Source organism: Helicoverpa armigera, chromosome 27 (genome assembly GCF_030705265.1).
Source record: "Helicoverpa armigera isolate CAAS_96S chromosome 27, ASM3070526v1, whole genome shotgun sequence".
Taxonomy (NCBI): Eukaryota; Metazoa; Arthropoda; class Insecta; order Lepidoptera; family Noctuidae; genus Helicoverpa; species Helicoverpa armigera.
In genome coordinates, this window is record NC_087146.1 from 3,266,498 (window position 1) to 3,290,186 (window position 23,689).

At 33.7% G+C, this 23,689-nt stretch overlaps 1 protein-coding gene across 2 annotated transcripts in view; it reads right to left on the bottom strand.

Annotated features, from left to right (window-relative positions):
• Positions 1 to 23,689, bottom strand: part of LOC110384676 (uncharacterized) — a 42,661-nt gene that overhangs the window by 8,320 nt on the left and 10,652 nt on the right. For both annotated transcript variants that reach the window (XM_021346084.3, XM_021346085.3), the window contains exon 2: positions 14,496 to 15,035. In XM_021346084.3, coding sequence (XP_021201759.3) covers positions 14,496 to 15,035 — 540 coding nt within the window. The remainder of the gene's footprint in view (positions 1 to 14,495; positions 15,036 to 23,689) is intronic.

A 23,689-nucleotide genomic window follows, 5' to 3' on the forward strand; every position in this document is an offset into this window, starting at 1 on the left:
CAACTGACTTCTCTACTTTACCTTTTTTTTTCATAAGAACCTTCTCCTGACAATAACAAACACAACAAAAAAAGAATTAGCCAAATTGGTCCAGGCGTTGTTAAGTTATGCGCTTACCAACACATTTTGCGATTCATTTTTATATTATAGAAGATACAGTTATAATCGTGCCCAGAAACTCGCAATTGAAATCATTATTAACAGCCACTGAACCAATGAGGCGGTAAACATAAAGTTAACTACTTCCTAACCGCAGTTAAATTAGAACCGCGGTCGCGAAAGTTCAAGTTGATAGTCATATCATAGTCACGTTTTCTGTGAGTGTAATATGCAGTATTTTATCCTAGCCTGGGAGTAGTTTCCTGAATACCCGAGTGACACCATGCGAAATAGCTAGTATATCTTCATACTAATATAATAAAGACCAATCATAATTTTGTTTGTTTGTACCCTTAAGGCTCCGAAACAACTGAGCTGATTTGTACAACTCTAATATGGGCTATATTTTATCCCGGGCTGTAGTTCCTACAGGATGCGAGTCAAGCCGTGGGATAACGGCTTGTAATGTCAAATACCCGTGCAGTGTCGGAATGATTTGCTGAAGAGCTTTTTTAGTTAAACTTGCTAATCTCGGAAACTACTTATCCGATTTGAAAAAAATCTTTCAGTGTTAGATAGCTCATTTATTGATAGACGCTACAGTTTCACTCGGAGTTTAGTTGCAAACCGCCATTGAGTTTTACTGAATCAAAATCAAGTACAACTTGCAAATATTTTTGTTTTGCAATCTATCCGATTTCGCAAAACCTCGTGCTCTTTACAATTCAAAGTCAAGGTGACAATGTCAGGAAATAAAATGTAAATAACTTTGCAACCGCAGAGCCTCATTTCACCGCAAAACGAAAGTTCAACATGATACTCAAGTTAATACGACGATCAAGTTCTGACATTTCTATTTAGGAATATTTCATACTAGATTTTACACAAGCGTTAAAAAGAAGCTTATACCCTCTCCTAGTGTAGATTTGTGGGTTTAGTTCCAGGTCAGATAAGTACCAATGCCACTTTTCTAAGTGTTTACTTACTAAGCGTATCTTGGAAACCAATGCTTGTGGTACAGACAGCACGTTAAACTGTAGGTCCCCAGTCTTACCAAGGGTTTTTGGTTTGCCCGGGTAACTGGGTTGAGGAGGTCAGATAGGCAGTCGCTCCTTGTAAAACACTAGTACTCAGCTGCCTCCGGTTAGACTGGAAGCCGACCCCAACATAGTTGGGAAAAGGCTACGCAGATGAATATACATACGTAAAGTAAAATTAATTAGCTTAATGGAATTAGAAATGGCCAACTAATAATATGAACCTTTGTTAAGGGACACAGGGCCACCCATCCAAGGTGACACAGCTTAACCTCGTCAAACACATCAATTATACATTCTAACAGATCACCATACAATACCTACTCAATGTTCGTATCATAGCATTGTGCCCAATGCTTGTCTACCGTGTAATGGAACGTTATCGCAAGCGTAACATCCTGAGAAGCCTTCAATTTTACCCAATATTGCAAAAGGAGTACCAACAAGTTGTAATCTTGGCTGTATGCTGTTGCCTTTGCTTGGAAAATGTCGAATTAAATATGTGTAATGTCATCTGTCAAAATGAGGCTGAATTGCTTGTTTCCTTTGCTTTGTCAACTGTCATTGTCATTTTTGACATAAAGTATGGAGGAAGTTGGGATTTCGCAAAACATGTAATAATAATAAATATGAAGACACAAAATTGTTGATAATTTTACTATCGTTAACACGCAACGCAATTCATATTATTATATTGTTTGTTTGTTATTAGCTGTTTCTTGTGTTTCCACCCGCATTCCAAGGGAACTAATGCTCGAATCGGGACACAAAAGTAAGTCTGACTATCTCTCTCTCTTTCACTCCAAAACTACATTACCGATTGAAATGTTTAGGATATAAATAGCCTAGAGTCTGAGAAATGTCAAAGGCTACTTTTACCCACATTTAGGAAGTAGTTTCTTCTTTGAGCTTCATAATCAATTATGATTATTACTGCATACACAATCTATACTAATATTATAAAGCTGAAGAGTTTGTTTGTTTGTTTGTTTGAACGCGCTAATCTCAGAGATTTGAAAATTTCTTTCAGTGTTAGATAGCCTATTTATCGAGAAAGGCTATAGGCTACTTTTTATCCCGGTACGGGAAGTAGTTCCCACGGGATGCGGGTGAAACCGCTGGCAGAAGCTAGTGTTTTAATATACACATAATACACAGATATTATATACAAAGGCGAGCTTGGGTTAACAATCTTTGCAGTCACTTATATAAATCCACATAACCATAACTAAGGTACATAACACGTTAATATAAAGCCAGATTACATACCATAAAATCACAATAAACAAAACTTTCAATAACCCTAAGGATGCAAATTGCATTTAATACAATATAAATAACATATTTTCGAATCGCCGCTCACGCAACGTTCTTGCATAACAAGATCCGCGTTGTGAACGAATGAATTGGTTTAAAAACAACTATCTTTTGGACAAAGGAAATTAATATTGTTGGCCAGTAAAATACGTCTAAATTGGAGAGAAATTCTTTGCTAATAATATTAATTTTGAATGTTTGTTTGTGATACTTTTATGGATAGAGCTGACCCGCGATTATAATATCTACAGTATAGAGTTGCAAATCCTCGATATGGCTACTTCCCTCTTTCAGATTATAAAGTGCTAATAAAGTGTGGTAATTGATATAAAGGAAAATAAATTGTATAACATACAACTAGCTGGTTCTTTCACCCGCATCCCAGGGTGACTTCGTCCCGTACCCGAGAAAGTATAGCCTATGTCACTTAGGGATAGTGTAACTTCCCAACAGTGAAAGACTTTCCCAAATGGGTTCAATTGTTTCGAAGAGTTAAGAGTACAAATCAAATAAGAAAAATATTAGAAAATATGAACATAGCTTTCCACAAAAAACTTTCTTAGCGCCCTACTTCAATCGTCCAACGTTCCCAATCCGGCACCCTTTGTAACAACCTAACGACCTTCCGACCCCCTTTTAAGGCCACCAACACTTAACAAAGGCACACTTAAACTTAAAATCAACACTTAAATTGTTTACAAACGTGAGCCGACTATATTATAAAGTTAAGTAACCCATGCCTCCATGTTATGACAGCGAGAAAGCTGACCGATTGACCAACTTAACCTAAGTTACGTGGACTGACGTAACTTGGAGCCAACTTAACTGGAATTTCCTGTGGGTTTCCGTAATATTGGCGCCAGCTTTTGATTATTAAATTATCATGTGGTTGGGGTCGGAGATGTTTATATAACATACCTACTTTTTTTTAAATGTTGTTTATTTAAACAAACTTGTACCTATGCTTAATTTGAGTAGGCACTTAAAATAAACAATCTGGGTAGGACTTTTTATTTAAAAACTCGGTATAAAGATAAAATTGGTCTAAAATCAATTAATTTCTTAATCAAAAGAAAAAATATTTTTGAGCTTTTACGTCAAAACTACTGAAACGATTTAAATGAAACTTGGCATACAGATAGCCTAGAGCCTGAAAATGGACATAGGTTGCTTTTTATTCAGGTACGAGTAGAACCACGGGCAAAAGCTATATATTTCTAGACATAATCATCATTAGTTTGGCTATTTTACCGTGAAAGCGTCACAAACAAACAAACATTCGCATTTAGAATATTAGTTAGGATATGTAATAGTAATAACATAGTAAATTATATGTAACTGGAGAAAGTTCTAACAATGTCGAGTATATAACAAGGGCAATATTTTGGGCTCGATAATAATATTATGTAAGTAGGTGAAAACATAGATAAGTAATGTTTAAGGGGTCATACGTTACTTAATAATAGGTAATTCTTGAACTCTGTGCTATATACTTAAATATATATATTTTACTTACACGGTTTTGTGTTGTTTCTTAAAGGTTATTTTTATATATTTGAAAGTATTTTGAATCCTTATATTATTGTAAAAAATCGAATAAATTATTTTTGATGACATTGCGTGAAGATAAATGTGCTTGTTTTTTTTTTCAGTATTTGACGTAGTTCCTATTAGTATTAGCTCTTAAATTATACCCTATGATGAGAAAGTAAAATATAGAACATGTGAATATATATTTTTTTAAGTTATCACTGCATAATTGAACACACCCAAAAAATTCAAGGTCTCATTAAATCAATACGACTATTGAGTAGCATACATAACTCAAACAAGTATGTCACCCTACTTTGCTCAGAATACATACAATTTGTATGTACAGTAGACTGCACATCAGTGGTAACTGTCATGCACCTTAACTCAATAGTAATAAGTACGATTTTCCTATAACACTGTTACCACTGACCTGAAGTTTACTGTACCTCTGTTTGTCTGTTTGTTACGCAATACTCCTCACGCGGTTACACACTTTTACTTACAAGATTGCTTTGTTGCTTTCTCGGAAACGGCTAAACTGAATTTGATTGCGTCCTTTTTATTAGTAATCTTTGTGGTATGACACATCATTTCGGTTTTACGGAAATGATTATACTCTTTTGATTGATAATAATATGAGTCATTTTTAATCTCTTTTAAAAAGTAGGTAAGATAGTTTTGCATGCTTAATGAATAAATAATAATCTTCTACATATCACCTATACGTACACTAATAATATTATAAAGTTGAAGATTTCGTTCGTTTGAACGCGCGAATTTCAGAAACGACTAAACCAATTTGAGAATTGTTGAATCTGTATTCTGGCTAGCATTATTCCAAGTCATTAAATGTAAGAAACCACACACAGCAAGCTATAAGTGAGCCGATAGTTTGATTAGGCTCATAAAATTATAACAAGCAAGCATCGGACCAAATAATTTTGATGAAGAATAGGATAGAATTGATGAGGCTAACTCATGATCACCTTAAAAAGAAACTATCACTAGCCATCAATCAGAAATTGGACTACCTAATCTGCGGACAGTTGACAACTGAAAAACTATTAACCAACAGTTTAATCTCCACTCTATATAAGTTCTAACTAAAATCCTTCACACAACATATAATTCTCCCTAAAACAATCCTCAATCAATGACATAATATACAATCGTTACTCAACTGTTTATTATTCAATACAAGTTCACAAACGTAGTTAGTAAGCCTCAAGTGGTTAAGAGGTGTGTACTGTTAACATATGATAGTATTAGCGTTTAACCGACTTACATAGAAGGAGTACTTAATTAAGTACCTAATGGTATTACTGGATAAAGATTGGGTTTAATAAGATTGATATTTTCTTTGGAAAGGGATTTTGGATGGGATTGGGTTCCATTGAAATAAATTAGCCTGGTCAAGAGTAAGTTTTTAACAGGGTCCTTAAGACTTAGTAAGATTTTGAAATTGATTTGATTTAAAACGATAAGTGAATTTATGCCGATATATGGCCAATATACTAAAAAGCGTTGTTATCCCTTTCTTTAAAAAATCCGACTTGGACAGTTATTGTTTTCGTTGAATATTTCTGAATTTATTTATCAAGTGCAAAGAATCTTCGGTCATTGCCACATCGTTTATTTGTAAACAAACAAATTCAAATATCTATTTACGTTATAGAGCAGTCAAGTAAACTTTACGAGCATCGTTTTGAACCTTAATCTTATCACATAAATCGGTACACCTACGCCACCAAATAAAACGCATTTTATTTCACTTCTACAGGTATTTAAACGGGACATTTAATTTTATTACTAACCATGATTTTAAATTCCTATACATTACAGAGTCTGGGCGATAAGCTTTTAGTAAGTAATTTATAACGTTTTTTTCTTCGGGTATAGGATTACCACTTCACAATTTTTTAGATAGATAGAATCTCAGTATTTAAATGAGGTCCATCAAAAGCTTTATCGTTTGCACCCATCTAAAAATTCACCCATTAAAACATCCATATACGTTTTAAAACTTTACATATCTACTTTAAACCTTTATTATAGAATACTAGCTGTTTTCCCTGTTTTGTAATTGTTTCTGTACCTACTAGGTTAAATATAGCCTAGGTAACTCAGGAATAGTCTAACTTACCAGCCATGGAAGTATCTAACTCTTCTTTTTCAAATGAATTCAGTAGTTGCGGAGCCTTCAAGGCACGAACAAACAACATAATTTTTTCCTCTTATGAATTGAATGAAGAATTATGATTATACATAGGTTACTAGCCGTTTTCCCGCGGTTTCACCCGCGTCCCGTGGTAACTACTGCCCGTACCGGGATAAAATATAGCCTATGTTACTCGTGGATAATGTAGCTTTCGAATGGTGAAAGAATTTTTAAAAACTGTCCAGTAGTTTTTGAGCCTATTCATTACAACCAAACAAACAAACAAAGTTTTCCTCTTTATAATATTAGTATAGATTTAAAACTAAATGATACCAAAGAAGCCATCTAGATTTAAGAACTACATATAACATAAAAAAAAACTTCGTAATATTTCATACGTACACTTTCTACGGTGTTTCGACAATGGCAATGTATCCCATTGTGTGGATTACAACACAATGGACTAACGAAACTCTAATTTATACGTCTTGATGTATCTTGGATATTTGTAGGGAAAGTTATTCTTATTTTTGAGAGTTTTGTCATAGTAGCAGTTCTCTGTAGTATGTTTTTTGTCATACAATGCAAGGTCTTGCAGTTTTAACTGTGTCCCGAGATAACTGCTTTAGTAGTTTTTGCTTGTAAGAGTAACTAACATTCACAGCAGTAACAAATATGTAGATATATTTACACCGACTACATACATACTCATATCCATATAAATTGCCTATATTTCAACAGGTCACAGTATTAAGGTTTCAAAAGAACACATTATTATTATTAAGTAAGAGTACTTATACCACGAAATTCAGACGTTGCAGAAGGCAGAAGTCAGAAAGTCTGACATCTTGTCTTACCTAGAGGTACAGAACTAGCCAGGTAACTACATTAGAGAGATCAGATAAATTCAGTCTACGTCGTCAAAACGCCTCTTTTTAATAATACTTATTTAACCAAGGATTTCTATTGCAAATATTACACTGTTTGTGCATAAGCCTACTATTATGTATCTTCAGATAATCGACCGGAAGTAGACCGCCCTTGATTGCAGCGCCGGAAGTGACGCTCGGGCGCGCACGCGCTGCTTGGAGCGTGGTACAAGTTATAAGAGGTAGCGATTATATAGTTGTAACAATTTATAAGCGGTAGCGGGAAACGAGATTTATAAGAAAAAAAGATTGTCTGTGTTTCGCAAGGCACGATCAATTGGTGGGCTATAATTTGAATATCTTTAGCTAATTATTTTCCGATTGACTTATAACTTAAAAGTCGGCTGAAAGGTTTGCTACAAGTAAAATAACTTGCCAGCGATTAAATATTTTCGCGACTATTATATTATGTAAGGTTCAAAATTAAGGGTGTTATAAAAACTAAAAACTAGCAGCTGCGTTTGGGTAGCAAATAAACTATACTAGATAATTGAAATATTAGGCGAGGAGCTATATCTTTGACAGTCGTTACGGGTATTCAAAAGCTTTTCAATCAATTTTTCTTAAATACGTTCACCATCTATTTCCTTACAATCAAAGTAAACAATTATTTTAAGAAAACTAATTTTTGGGTTGCCGGTGAACTTGAGCCTAAATTGGTACCTAAAACTATGATTGACAGCCGGACAGACCCTTCAACAAACAACATAAAATCATCAATTAAAGAATCAAATCAAACACACCGCCGCATCAACATGATATTATCGTCAGATAATCGTGAGGAAGAGGACCCTTGATTACACGCGGAGACGCCGGAAGACGGCAAGCTTCAATGCACGCGGTGGCTTTGTTGTATGGTGCAAGTTATAGGAAACTAGCGACTATAATTCATCATCTCATCTCGCGAGCCTTTTCCCAATTATAAATGTTGGGGTCGGCTTCCAGTCTAACAGGATACAGCTGAGTAACAGTTTTAAGATTAGGAGTATGAAACTAGCGGCTAAAATTACGTGCACCAAATGCGTCAACAAACAGCCAACGTTTCTACAAACGTAAATTCTACTAGAAACGTAAAAAATGTGTAGTGAAGTTTAAATTACATGGTCACTTATAGATTTGAAATGTATTTTCCATACATTGTTAAATTTTCTACCAGAGTTTATGATTGGAGAAAAACTTTTTGGTTAAGGGGTTGAGTAACAGTTGTACTTGACATTATGTGCTTGCATAACATTACGTAATGCAAAGGTTTGACATAACATGCTTAACCAAAGATTTATTGACTGCAACAATTTGTAAGACTTTTATTTTCAAAGTGTTCTGTAAGTCAAGATTTTAATACTTAACTAACCTAATAAGAGTCATGGACATTGATACATCATTGTTTTCGGAATCACTTATTCAATATTTTTACGCTACGCTCTTATATCTTGCACCAAACACCACAAGTTAGTAATGAGGCGCGGCGGCGCGTAGTTTCCGCGGTACTCCACAACTCACCACCTTTCACTATATTTACATTACCAAATGACAGTTATTATATAGCTATATGTTCACTATTCAACAGAGAACCAATAAAGTGAGTAAACCGGGCATCTGAGTTAGACTGGAAGCCTACCCCAAAATAGTTGGGATTAGGCTCGGAAGATGATGATGATGTTTACTGTTCAATAGACCATCAATTAAGAGAGAATTATAAAGTGAGTGATGATAAGGAGTATTGGGTTGTCTTAACCACTGGTACTCAGCTGCATGCGATAAGACAGAAAGTCGACCCCCAAACGCCGAAACGACGTAAAGTTTGGCAAAAACTAAAACTGCACATCGTTTGGTGGAAACAAGACAAGAGTTTCTGAATACCTGGAAATATTTATTTATTTACAAATTTTTGTACACACACATAAGAAATAATTGTGAATAATATAGGTTCGTATAATGGCCAAAACGATGATGCGTAAATGTGGGACGATTTGTATCAAAATACCGTTTTCACCTCCAAATTATAATACTGCAAGTCAATCAAAGGTATTATAGCATGATGTCATCAGAAACAAAAGAAAGTCGGCCAATCTCTGCATAGCGTTAAGAAATCAATGACTAATATGTACACGACATACATTAAATGTAAATTATGTGCACATATCCTTATACATAGATTACATTCCTGAGTTTCTTAACAATCAAAACGAAGTTAATTTTTAACTGATAGAGGGGTAACCAATGTTTTACAAGGAGCGACTGCCTATCTGACCTCCTCAACCCAGTTACCCGGGCAACCCGACATCCCTTGGTAAGACTGGTTGTCAGACTTTCAGGCTTCTGACTACCCGTAACGACAGTCAAACATGTGTAAATAACAGCTGGGACCCACTAATTTAACGTGTCTTCCGAGACATGAAAGAACTCGACATAAAAGCGTTGCTTAACCCAATTAGATTAACCTATGTGGGGATTTCGAAAGAATAATATTTTGACAAACTCCAAAATTGTAATCAACTGTGGACTTTACCCAGATTGTCTGCTTTCAAAAGTCAGTCGAAGCCACATTCAGTTCGGTCTGAGGCAATCAGGGGCCATCAAAAGGCACTCATTTTCGACAGTTGCATGAATCATATTTGGTTGGCGTTTCTTCATGATAGATCCGGCATTGCAATCTTTATTCTTTGGTAAGTATAGGATTACGGAATACCTTCTCTGTAATGTGGGAAAGTACGTTCTTGCTTCAAACTTTAATCGCATTTGAACTTTTATTCAGTTTCATGTATTGGTTTTCATAATCCCGGACCTTGAAGTGGTTGAGAAAGACTACATTAATATCTTAGTTTTTGAGATTGTGAGAAAAATCTCTGAATCTACTGAGCCAATTTTGAAAATTCTTTCTTTCTGAGTATCAAATTCTATATTTTTTAAGTTTCTATGAAACGTGGGTGTAAAATAAACCTTAGCTATCTATTATTTTTGTTATTAAAGTGCGTTGAGCTAAACATTTGAAAACGACTAAACCGATTTAGATGGTATAATGTATAGCTGACAGATAGATGGAGCCGATTATACATTTATTTCCGAAGATTACAATATGCATTGCCTCCATTATAATGTTTTCTTAAACAATTCAAAAATATGAAACGATTTGTACGACAAATTTTGTTACCTACTGACAATTATTTGTAATTGCATTTCGGATCACAAGATATCGAATAATAATGAACTAAAATATTTACATAATGACTAGAGATGAGACTCTAACCGCAGTTTATCGATAGTTACATCTCTAAAATTAGACTCGGTTACGTTTTAATCGATTTGCATTATAATTGTTGTTTTTAATGTTGCATAAATAAAAGATAGTTTTAGAACAATTAATTCTTAATTGTTTATATAAATAACTACACAAACAATAACACAAAGCCCGGGTTTAATCCCGGAATCGAAGAAAAAATATGAGTATAAGAAAAAAGGTAAAGAAATGGTAAAGTAAAAGTATGTACCTAGTATAAAAGTTATAAACTATAAAAATAACAATAATATTTTCAACTTCTGACATACTCGAACTTTCCGATGTTGCCATATAACGTACATATGTTGCAATATAATATAACTATTATTATAGGGTAATTTTAATTTTGTAAGAGATGTGTGTTGCCAAGCCAACTTATACAAACAATTATCTAAACCTTAAGGCGAGATTCCACCAAAATGGTTTTTACACATTTCGCGAACAATGAGTGTGTGCCTCCATTGCACAAAGGTTACAATTTCGCGGACATTTGATCAAATGTTCGCGCGCAAATTGTTACTGTTTGCTAGAACGAGTAGACCAGAAGAAACTTTATGTGCGTCACAGGGTCACACAAGATACAAGATACTTTATTTGTATGTGTTATACATAGAATGTACATAGAATTATCTAGGTTGTTATAACAATAATACTTGACAAAGTAAGGTCATCTTGTTTAGCCTCTTACACACTGGTGTAATCTCGCCTTTATATTTAGAAACATAAATCTCACAAGCTCTCTATATGTCATGGCCTATATTTCGTAATTTCTCTAAATGGGAAAACCTTATTTTGTAAACTCAACCGGACTTTGAGTTTAGACGTATTTAGAAATAACTTTTTGGGAAAGAACGTATTGGATTTATTGCAAAATGATGTTCTTGGGTGAATCATTAAGTTAACATTGGCAGAATACTTCGTTAGTCTAGTGGTCGCAAAGCGCGAATGATACGTACGGGAATTCGGGTTCGATTCCGAGGTCGACCCGAAAGATATATAGTAAAAAACTTTTACAAAGCAAATTGGAGTCTAGAAGTTGGTTATTGATACACCCGTGCATTGGAGAGCACGTTAATGTCGGTCCTGCGCCTGATCTCTCTCCGGTCGTATCGGATCGGGTTACGAGAGTGAAGGAATAGGGAGTGCACCTGTGTCTGCGCAAATGCTCGTGCAGTATAATATGTCCTGCGCAGCTAGCTGATCTCCTTATATGAGAATAGCTACTAGAATAATTTATTTCCAAAGAAATAATTATTCCTTTCTAAAAGAGAAGCCACAAGGAAAAATCTAGATTGTACTGTCGAATATAATCGACACATGTCTTTCAAGTTCTTTTGAAAACAGTTTCGAAATGTTTTGTATTGTATTGTAATACAAAATGATGCGCTTTTGTGTGGTCATCTATTGTTAAAGCATTTGCCAAGAATATTGTAGTTAATGGAGTGATTGGTACAGTAGCTTAGAAAATAACAACAAGTACATACCTATATTTTGTAGTAAAAAGAAACTAAATAGAGCTTTATATCACTACGTATATAAAAAAAGCGATAGCTGTCCTAAAAAATAAGTTCTTTCCCGATACCTGTCCTAAATAAAAGGCCTTTACCGATACCTATCCTGAAAAACAATTAATAAAGATAGAATTGAGTATATTAGGAATAGATAGATAGAATAGAATTGAGATCGATCTCAGTGGCGTGCACTTGGAGAGGCCTATGTCCAGCAGTGGACTGCGATAGGCTGATGATGATGATGATGATGATAGAATTGAGATAGAGTGAATTATGAAGAAGCGTGAAAAGGTCGCTAACTGTGGCTATTAGTATGTCAAGGATTTTCCAAAATTTTTAAGAACGCGGGTGAAACCGCAGGAAATATTATTAATTAAAGTCCAGTCATAAAAACATTACAAAAATGAAGTAACTAAAATGATGTTAAAAAGCCTGCCCGCAAAATTTCTAAATACTAAGATCCGGTAAATTTTCAACTCGCAAATTGCAAATTAGTTAAGTTAAACCATTATAAAGTGCTCAGAGACCGTTAAAAAGACTTTAAACTACTTCATAGAGAGTTAATAACGCGTTAATTGCGAAAAACGCACGTAAGTTTAACTTTTGACACTTAACTAAGTGACATACAAAATGGTTTGGTAATTCCATAAAGTACTTTTAACCATCATCTCCCGAGCCATTTCCCAACTATGTTGGAGTCGGCTTCCAGTCTAACCGGATGCAGGTGAGTACCAGTCCTTTACAAGGAGCGACTGCTCTATCTGTCCTCTTAGACCCAGTTACCCGGGCAACCCGTACTGGGTTGGTAAGACTGCTGTCAGACTTTAAAGTATTTCTAACTAGCTTCAAAAAAGGAAATTCTCAGTTTGACCTACCTATGAATATGTATGTACGTATGTTAATATGCAAATATAGATATCACTGCCGGTATATTTTTTATCTTGCACAGATTTCAGTAATATTTATTTCAGATGAACTTAATCTTACTAAATACAACTACGCTGCTTTCAAAAATGCTGATATTTAGCCTACTTTGAATACAAGCTTTTCGAATGCGCACGAAACATGGAAACTTTGAAAGTTAAACTACTCTTTCAACACAAAAGCAATACCCTCCCTTTCGCAGTTGCGTGAAAAAAAATGACAAAGTCATCACCTCATTACCTCAACTAGCATGTTAAAGTACAATAATAACAATACAAATGTAGCAGTAACAGTAGGTAGATGATGATAATGATATTCACTTGTGTTCGCGACTGTCCGCAGTGCGCGGAGAAAGTGCGCTCGCGCAAATCAGCTGTGCGGTACAGTCGCGGTAGTAAGTGATGAGTTGTTTATGTATTTCAAAGTTTATTTTCGTGACACACATATAAACTAAATTATACAATTTATTTTTGTAATATTAAATGGTATTGTTGTGTAGTCTTAAATTAGTTATGTTTATCTATTTTTACGGAATTCTTTTTATAATATTAAAAAATTAGCAAGGTAAAAGATTTTATTCTAATTTGAAAAACACCTGATTGAGTATCTTCAATTTATGAATTAGATTTTTTGATATAGAAAAATTTAATATTATTTGCTTAACAGCTGAGTGGCATATTTCTCTTTCCTATTATATATTAAAAACATCAATTTTTACCACATCTAGTTAATGAGTCACGCTATATCCGTTATTTTATTTCAGTTGTTAGTATACAAAACTGCGTAAAAATCACCTAAAAACGAGTAACTAACCTACCCTAACACCTATATTTATAAGATACTTTTATTAGAAAATAAAATTTTGAAAAAATGCTACTCACGGTACACTCATAAAGAAAAATCTAAATAAATTATCATTTTTATGAACAGGAAAAAAACAGTTGAATAAATACACAACAAGTTAGAATTAATTTGAATAAAAAAGCACTTACCTGTTAAATTCTAGAGCAGGAAAAAAATATACATAAATGACTAAATCATTAGTAATGTTAGTTAATAAATAAAATAATTTGACAAAAATATAATACAAAATCAGTATAAATAAAGTAAGGAAGCAAGACATAGTTAGAATAGGAGGCGAAATTTAGAAAAAGGAAAAATATACAAAATGATATATAATTATGTCAAAAAAAAATATGTACAAAAAAGTTTTTAATACCTGATGACGTCACCGGATCCGAGAAAATGGCTAATTGGCTAATTGGCTATTTGGCTATTTGGCTATTTGGCTATTTGGCTAATTCTAGCTATGTCTTGCCGAACGACCACATCCGAGCTCTGTTAGTACTTTTATTTGACGATAGATGGCGCTGTTCTGATGTCTATCACACAAAAGCATAATATTGGATTTGATAAAAAATCGTTTCTAGAAAACTTTTTTGTAAAGCAAAGTATGATAAAAAATAAAAAAGTTACTACTTTTCTATAAATACCAACCAAAAAAATACTTACGTGTTTTTTTTTTTCATGCACAAAACTAAAAACATAAACTACAAAACAGTCATGCTAATAAAACTATAAAAAATAAACTAAACACTAACAAAAAAAAAACATTTAAAAAATCGTGCCAAAAAAAGCGTGCAAGAAGTCATTCTAGAAACAATTCTTAACCCCCAAATTACGCTTTTACGTGCCATCAGGTCCACTTACTTTCATCATTGACCACGGGTCCGTAACTCAACCCTTCACTGCTCACGTCAAGACTATTCGAGTCCTGTACACCCAAGATCCCGGCTTTAGCCACTCTGTGACAGCATCCTTTCAAAAGGCTTCCACAAGAGCCTTCTAACAAGCCTCCGACCATCCAACAGTAGAAAAAAAACTCGCATGTCCCTCCCTGAGGACATCGTTTTCCATCTTGTCTGTCGTTTGACTGTACGACCGTTTCTGTAGCCAATACTGGCGTTTTTATAGCCGTTTGAGGGTTGGTCAACACTCGCCCTTTTCTTTTCGGTAGTCTAGAAGGCAAACTGTCGAGTATTTCGTTGATTTTGAGCATTTGCTCGTCGGAAATCGGTTTGAATTTGGGCAAATCTGCCAATCTGTTTGTCACGTTTGGGAATTCGTACAAGTCGCCTCTTTTCAAGGGTGTTCGCACATCAGTTTGTATAAACATAGGTTTTTCTAACGTGTGCTTTTTTCTTTTAATTTTATAGTCTGTGGTTTGAGCTCGCTGTGGTGCGTTGGCATCTGTTTAAAATTAAAAAAAGAAGGTCATTTCGGATACGGTGAATGGAATGAATGGGATATTTGCATTGAATGAGTGAGTGAATGGTTTGAGTTTTTGCGATCCGATCTGGGAGAGTGAATGGAAAAGTTGAAATGATAATGTAAAGGGGATGTAAGTAGGTTTCTAGTTTATTGACCATGATTTCAAGACCATAACCAAAATGAAAATGAAAAGTTACCTATAAAGCAAAAAGGCCCATTTTACACAGATGAAAAGAGTTACAAATATAAATCTTACTGATAGTTTTGAAAATGGGTGACCCTAAAGGTAAGAGGTTAACTATTATTAATGTTATTTAATTATAAGAAAAACATTAAAAAACCATATTCTCTCATACCCGTAACTTTTGATACTTATATTTAATGAGTAAAACTAATAATTATTGCTTGATTATTTCCTTTAAGACCGGATGTTTGCTTTCCTAACGAGCTCGGAGGTCAGATGGACGTCGCGGGCAAAACCAGATAATTACGATATGTATGTACTAGCGTTGCTAATGAAAGTGTGATTTAGAAAGATTGAACACAATGTAATATTCTTAAATACATAAATCATTTCATTTTGATGGATATATACCTATTGTTTTAAAAATGTTAAAAATGGAAGAACTATGAATCTTGATGAAGAAAGTGCTTAACATTATAAACGAAAAAAAAATCCTGTGTATTAAAATAAGGACATTTATCTTATAGTTCTTATACATTATTTGGTCATTAATATAGTAAAATATAACTGTGACTAACCGTACATTTGAGTGAGCTTATTTCTTTTTTTTACCATTTTACGTGTCACTTAAAAATAAATCCAAAAATATTAGAAAATAGCATAACACCTTTGCCTTCGACTGTACTACAAAATAATGACCTCCAAAACCGAAAAAACATAACAACAACACGCTTCGCCATTCTCAAAATACCGCGATACATAAGATGTCGAAATATACGAATTATAGAACACAATACGTTGACGAAAGCGCTCATCTTACGGAGTTAGAAAAGATGAGCGGAGATGCCATAATATGTGACGGAGTGCATTGTGAAGTGCTACTAACATAGTTTTATTTTTTTATATACTAACAATTATGTATAATATTATATGCATGTTAGTCTTTAAGTTATATATGCAGGTAGGTCAGGCGCCTTCTCCTAGCTCAAATATGTACAGCAGGCATGACTAAAACGATCAGTTGCGAGTGAACTAACGAGGCGTTCGTATTCTTTGGGACATCTGTCAACGATTTTTTGAAAAAAATGATCGGGTCTAAGGAAGGCGTGCAAGGGCAAAGACAGTTACGTTCCTCGTCCCCCGTACACCCGCATTTTGGCGCGCTACTTTCTTAGGAGTTTTCTGTTATGGCACCTCCGCTAGTTATTTTGTTCTTCATGTTTCAGCTTTAGCTTTCGTTTCGCCAAGTTAGGCGTAATAGGGGAATCGTTATGCCTTACATCCTATTTATGTTTCATAAAAGGCCCTAGATATTTTTTTAATTTAGAAGATGTGGTTTTTTTAGAAAAATAAATTGTTTTCTTTGTGTTTAGTTTCCAAAAGAAGGTTTTCTAAATGGAAAATACTGCGATACATAGGATGTCGAAATATTAGAATTATGAACACAATACGTTGACGAAAGCGTTCAACTTTAGCTTTCATTTCGCTAAGTAAGGCATATGTAATGGGTGAGTCGTGGCGTGACGTAACCTACTTATATTTTGTAATTTCAATTTGGAAGATGTTCTTTTGAAAAAAATTTCGAGTTTCCAAAATGGAAGGAGCTTCTAAGTCCGGATGTCTTTCTTTTGTGGTCATCCTTTGAAGAAAGAAAGTTGTTCTTAAAAATGTCCTTTAGAGAGTAAGAGTTATTAAATAGCAGGCAAATCTTCATTGATTTTAAACAGAATTATAAAAACACCCGCATATAAAGGCAATTTGTTATATCGAATAGCTCTTTTGAGCTATTGTATATATTTATATTGATAAAATAATTATCAAAATCAGTTCAATAGATCCAGAGGTTAACCCTACAATTTGACAATGTTACTTAAGGTACATCTTTTATAATCCAAATAAACTACCAAAACACTCCCCAAAAAATGGTAGGTACCTACTTATGTTTACATTTTCAAACAAAACGGTTCAAGGCTACACCCACACAGCCTAGTAATGACTTACAAACATACACACATACATACATACAAACACAGTTGTCACATGCACATACTAAATACGGAAGTATTATACCATAGCTGCGCGTGCGCAGGGTACGAACGAAAAGCCTGCTTCCTTCATGTAATCGTTGGGTAATAAAATATTAGTACATCTTTTATTATATACTGTTAATCTATACTTCTTATAGAGTAATGTAATAAAGAGGAAATCTTTTTTTGTTGTATTGTTTGGGCTCGTAAACTACTGAATTGATTTGTAATATCTTTCGCTGTCGGAAAGTAACTCTGTCCCAGGGTAAAAAGTAGGCTATGTTTTATATTTAATATTTATAGTTTATATATTTATGGTTTTATGGTTTTATAGGCCCGGTAAAATAGGCTATATTTTGCCCGGGTACAAGATATAGTAACTAGGTATGTATCTTAAATATTTTTTTAGATTTTTATTTTTTACTCTATTATAGAACCTTTTTATTGTGCCACTGTAAGACAGAGGCCTCTTTTCATACAGCGAAGGAATGAGTGATAATTACCAGTAACTACCACGCTTGCTCAATGTGTTTTTTTTTTTTCAATATAAGACTTTAAAGTCGACGTTTCATTAACTATGTTTTCCTTCATCGTTAGTCATTGATGTTTAAAATAAAAAGAACATATAGAATTAGAAAAAAAGCAGTATTAAATAGCCCATCTAACTAGAAAAACTACTCTTTTTTCGGGAGCGCAGAGTTAGGTATTACTATACAAACAAAATCTTATTGTTCTCATCCAAAATCAGAACTCACAAACCACTTCTCACTAGTGCTGCTACCCGCATCGATAAAACCTTACCATAAATATCGATATCGATCGGCAAAGACATCTTTATCGCTAAGTGGTTGCGTAAGACTCGCTTTAGTCTGACAGTAAGTAGAGCGTACGGTTAGCAGAAGAAAATAAAGTGCTTTTTTTAGTTTTTTTTTCTTTTGTGGTTTGGAGAGGAACGTACATATGTATTATTATGGTTATTTACTACGTGTATTTTTTTATATATTTAACTGAAATCAGAGTAACTTTTAGATATAAACTATAGTTGTCCTACTTTTCCGATTTTTATTCTTTTTTAATAATTTTATAGTGTAATTCGTTTTTTTTTTAATATTTAAATGTTTTACTATCCGATTTTATCCTGACAATATTATTTTTTCTAATTACGATTGTAATATAGGTCATATTTATCAATTTAAAATACACAAAGAAACTATAAAAAAGTGCTTAGAACACCGTAGTTTGAGGAGTTTTAAGAGACAATTTAAGAGACAACAAAAAATTGAGAGTCCAAAAAAAATTCAAAAAATTCTTATAAATACACTGCATTTGCTATCACTACAGTATAGCTTTCACAAATCCCTGTGCGTTACGCGACACACGACGTTATCCAACCACTGTCATTTGTTTACCTGCCTTCACTACGCTCTAGTGGGTGCATGCCTTTATGTTTTAGGAGCACTGTTATTTTGGGTAGTGTGGGTTCGATCCCAGGTTAGGCAACTACCAACTTTAAGGAATATGAAATATGTGTAATTTATGAGTGTTTCCTGGAAATGATGAAGGAAAATATCTAACTAATCTGGACTTTAAAAGTCTGAATCAACTCCAATTTAAGCAAAACTTAAGCAGCTAAAGTGTGGTCGTTAATGATCATTCCTTCTTTGTATGAGAATAAGCCGCAGCCAAGCATTGAAAAAATAAAAATAATGAAAACAACATAATTTGATTGGTACTTATACTCTTGTATTATATTTATATATAATAAAAGTCATATTTATATATATATATATATATATATTATATATACACAAAAATATATGACTTAGTGAATACATATAATGCCAAATGTGTCTTATGATTATTATTTTGTTTTTTTTCAGCATTGCTGATAAAATCATGTTGTGATCGTCAAATAGTTATTATCAATCAATGCACATCATCTACAGTACAAAATAAAAATCTGTAAATCAGTTTCAAATAAAAAAACATGACTTACATACTTTTTGCTAATATACGGTACTGTCTTTCGTGTTTATTCTGCCTACCCCAGGAAACATACAAATGCCAACATTTCTTCAACTTAGGAAAACCCTACACAACGCATGCGCCAAGTCAATGACATACAAAGAAAGAAAGGGACAGCACGACCCCAATGCGTACGTGTGAGAGAGACGGCTATAGTTTTGTTAGTACCGTCATGTGTTAACGAGCGTGGCAGTGAAATCTCTTTATTAAGGGGACAAGCTTAATTGGAGTTTTAATTGTATAGTAATTTAAGGGTGTTTAAAATAACTTCTAGTTAGAATTGATTGAGGAATAAATAATAATAGTTATGGGAAATACCACTAGTTATAAAAATGAGTTAAAGTTAAATATTCTAAGTAATTAGTACAAATAGTTAATATATATAAAGTGTTTTGTGTACTGCTATAGAGCAATAACGACTGATTAAGGTAGATTTTAGGTAATAGCTTGCCAAAGGTGGACGTTTTTAACCCAATGTCTAGAAGAGTTAGATAATGTTTTCATGCACTTGCATTAATTGTTCAATTTTCTTTAGTCTCTATTTTTCAGGACGCATAGATTCGAAAAAGTTTATTTTTTGTATTTTTAAATTATAGTCCAAAATTCACACAACACACACAAAAACTGATAATAAATTATCCTAAATTATAGCCACGTTTACAATACTAAAACCCCATAGTACTAATTGCACTGTCACCAAAACACACCACCTTCTCCTTAACAGCGCACACGCATCAACCAATAAAAACCGTTACACGCACACACACAGACAAACAAACAAATATATTACCGAACAACATTATGCAATGTTATGGAAGAAGGAAATATATTAATATTTGTATGAGCTCGTTACAGCACGGAATTTAATGTTGCGAAGAGTACGTTTATTGGTTTTTAATGTTGAGTCATTTTTTTGTGCTGTTTTTCTTGTTTTCGTAACCTATTAACGGTTTATTTTTGATGCCTTGTTTACTCTGAAAGTTCTTACAATTCAAATGCAATCGAATATATTGTATATCAGAGTATATTTCATTTATTAGGACTTTTTGGGTAAACCAAAGGCATTAAATATTACTTTGAGAAATATTATAACTGCGAATGATAACATTACACCCTATTTCTACAGTTAACTTATGTAAATCAACAAATAAAACATGTTATTTTGAATTTCCGGTACTAGACGAAGCATTTACCTTAACATCGTTAGTTTGGTAAGAGACCCCACATTGCTCTATATATTGGCTATGTGCGCGACGGTGGCGACGCGTAGCGTTTACAACATTTGCGGAAGCTGTCAAATAATAACCATGTAAACATTATAATTTTCTTTGCGAATATAAATAAAACCAAAGATTAAAATAGTGTTGTTGACATTATTTAAGTGCAATTTATTCAATAGTTTTACTGTAAAATGAATATAATGATATAAACCGGGTTTGAAACATCCGCATTTGTTTCCAATTTCTGCCGTGTTGTGCGCTGCGGTCGTTATTGTCCGCCGCTACTCGCTTTGCACATAGCCAATACAGATAAATATCGATATTTCTATATTAACCTAACAAATCACTAAAATATTATATTTACTTTACAACTTCACATAGCCTACATTGGTCGATACAAATAAATATAGATAATTCTATAGTAACTTTAAAACTGCACATAATTATAATAATTTCCATTACCACAATCCCCTTTAACAAGAACCAAGTAAAAGCCTAAGATAAACATATCGAATATCTTGATAAAAATGAGGTTGTCGACTTTTGAGACTCGACAGTCATTGTACTTGCAAAGGTTGATGGCCGAACTAGCCGACAGCAGAGAGAAGGCGTATTGCAAGGGCCTAGGGAATGCAATACGGGCCTCGCGGGAGGCCTAATAGAGGCCTTTTTGTGTCGAAAAAGATTTAGTCGGAGCTTTTGTTAAGTTGTTTTGAGTCAAAGTGTATGAACTACTTTACATATATATACATTAACATGCTCACTTACAAGAATAATATAAAAATATGTATATATTATAAGAATATATATAAAAAGTGGTGCCTGTGCTAAAGTCAAGCCAGGCCTTTATTTTTTAATCTGCTCATGAAATAATTAACTACTGGTAGGTAATTCTTCCATCTTCACCATTAATAAAACGTTCAAAAAAATTCATAAATTTAAAACAGTTTACATAGTCAGCACTACTCTCCTAGTACTTTGGATTATTCTTTAAAACCTTCAGAAATGCCCATAATGATTTTAAAAAGAACAAAATTTTTTTTATCGATAACTTTTTTGCGGAAACATCACATCCCTATAAACCAACTTAGGTGATGATAGTAGAATACTTTTGGCGGTATAATAATTGGTGCTATTTTATTTTTGACCTAATCAACTACCAAATTAATCCCCTATCTATAAAAACCACGTTCCCAAGCATCAATTACAAACTCGTAAGCTTCCTCGCTTCATCTCAGGTCAAAACAAACCATATAAGATCAATTTAAGCTCATCGATGTCATAACTAGCGACTATCACTTCCCGCTTGTTTTATAAGTGAAGGCTTTAATAGGTAGAATGTGGTAGCAAGATGATAGTTTATATTGAGGAAAGTATATTACTTTTTAAGAGAGTATCTCTTTTACCTTTTACCCTGAATAAGTCTTAGAACGTCCTGTTTTACAATCTTCCCGCAAGATGACAGTTTATATTGAGGAAAGTATTATGACATGTATTACTTTTAAGAGAGTATCTCTTTTACCTTAAACAAGTCTGTAATAAGGTCCTGTTGCAATTTGAAATGTTAACTTATGGTTATAATTTGATGAATAAGTATGCGATTTCACCCACGTCCCGTGGGAACTACTACCTACACATACATGGATAAAAAGTAGCCTAAGTCTTCCTTGATAAATGGGCTATCTAACACTGCAATAATTTTTCAAATCAGTACAGTAATGCCTGAGATTAGCGTGTTAAAAAAAAACTAACCTAACCTCAGCTTTGTACGATTAGTGCCTACACATAAATGACTGTATATTTTAATCAATATTTTATGACCAAATATTGATCAGTATTCATTATTATCAGATCAACCAATAATAGACATAGAAAAAAACCTCAAAATATCTACCACACCATAAACCACAACTTACTCTAAAATCACTCACAAAAAAATACCACCAAAAAAAACCAGTTATAAACCATAATCCGATCCGGAAGGTATTTTCCTCAAAAACATTATACCGTTACACAAGAGCTTAAAATCTTTGACATTTCTACCGAACATATGATAACGGGGACCGACTCTTGCGCAACTGTTATGTAAGGAACAAGTCCACTGGCGCCTCCGAGATGGTATTGTAACCTTTGGTTAAAGTAGGTAAGCGAGCTAAACTTATGTCAGTTTGAATGGTTAGTGACAGTTTTTTTTAATGTTGGCAATGGAATAATGAGCAAATGGGGTATTTTCTTTTAGTATTTTTGATGGATTTAGTTCGAATTTGTTACTTCCGCAGTTTCACCGCTAACGGAATAAGATGTGGCCTATGTTACGCGGGAAGAGTGTTTTTTTCCAACAGTGAAAATATGTTTCAATCGGCTCTTTATTATAATAGTAGAAATAGGCCGTTTTACCCGCCGTCCCGTGTACCCGGATAAAAAGTTTTCTACCTCATTTCTCAGGGTGTAGCCTATCTAAAAAATCGTGTCTGTATTTTTGCGTGAAACACAGACTGACTCACTTTCGCATTAATCACCCAAAATATGTATTTAAATGTTTTTCTAAAATAACAATATGGTTAACAAAGATCAACTTTACCTCCAAAATAACATTAAATAACTAAAAAATTCTTACACAACACAACAAATTGCAATTAATATAAAGTATCCACTAACACTTTCTTACGAACAATACAGTATTCCCAGGCTTTATCTGAGTTTTTTGTTACACATCAGTGAAACTAGAGTTTTCACCCGACTCCGCGTTCTCACGATCTAAAGATGTAGAAATTACATATTGTTTACCAACCTTTTTTGTATAAGACTTGTTTATTTTTAATTTTTCTTATACTCTGTGGTAGTAGGTATTAAGGCCCAGGTTACACAGCAAGAAATTACAGTTTTTCTTAAAACTTTACTTAAGTATTTTATGACAATAATACCTCTATTTATTAATAGGTACGTAAATTGCAGGAGCAAGTGTACACCTCGCCTAACCATCTTTTCCTTCTCATCTCAATCCATCCTGAGGTTGTCTGGAGGAGATCGCTCTTAGAGAAAAGACCGCCCACCTACTTTATAATATCACCTACTTTACTTAGATCTAAGATTAAAAAATCTAAAATTGGTGTACCTAATAAAGTATCTAACTACTAATCTATAAAAATTCATAGTACTTAAACAATTGTTTTAAAA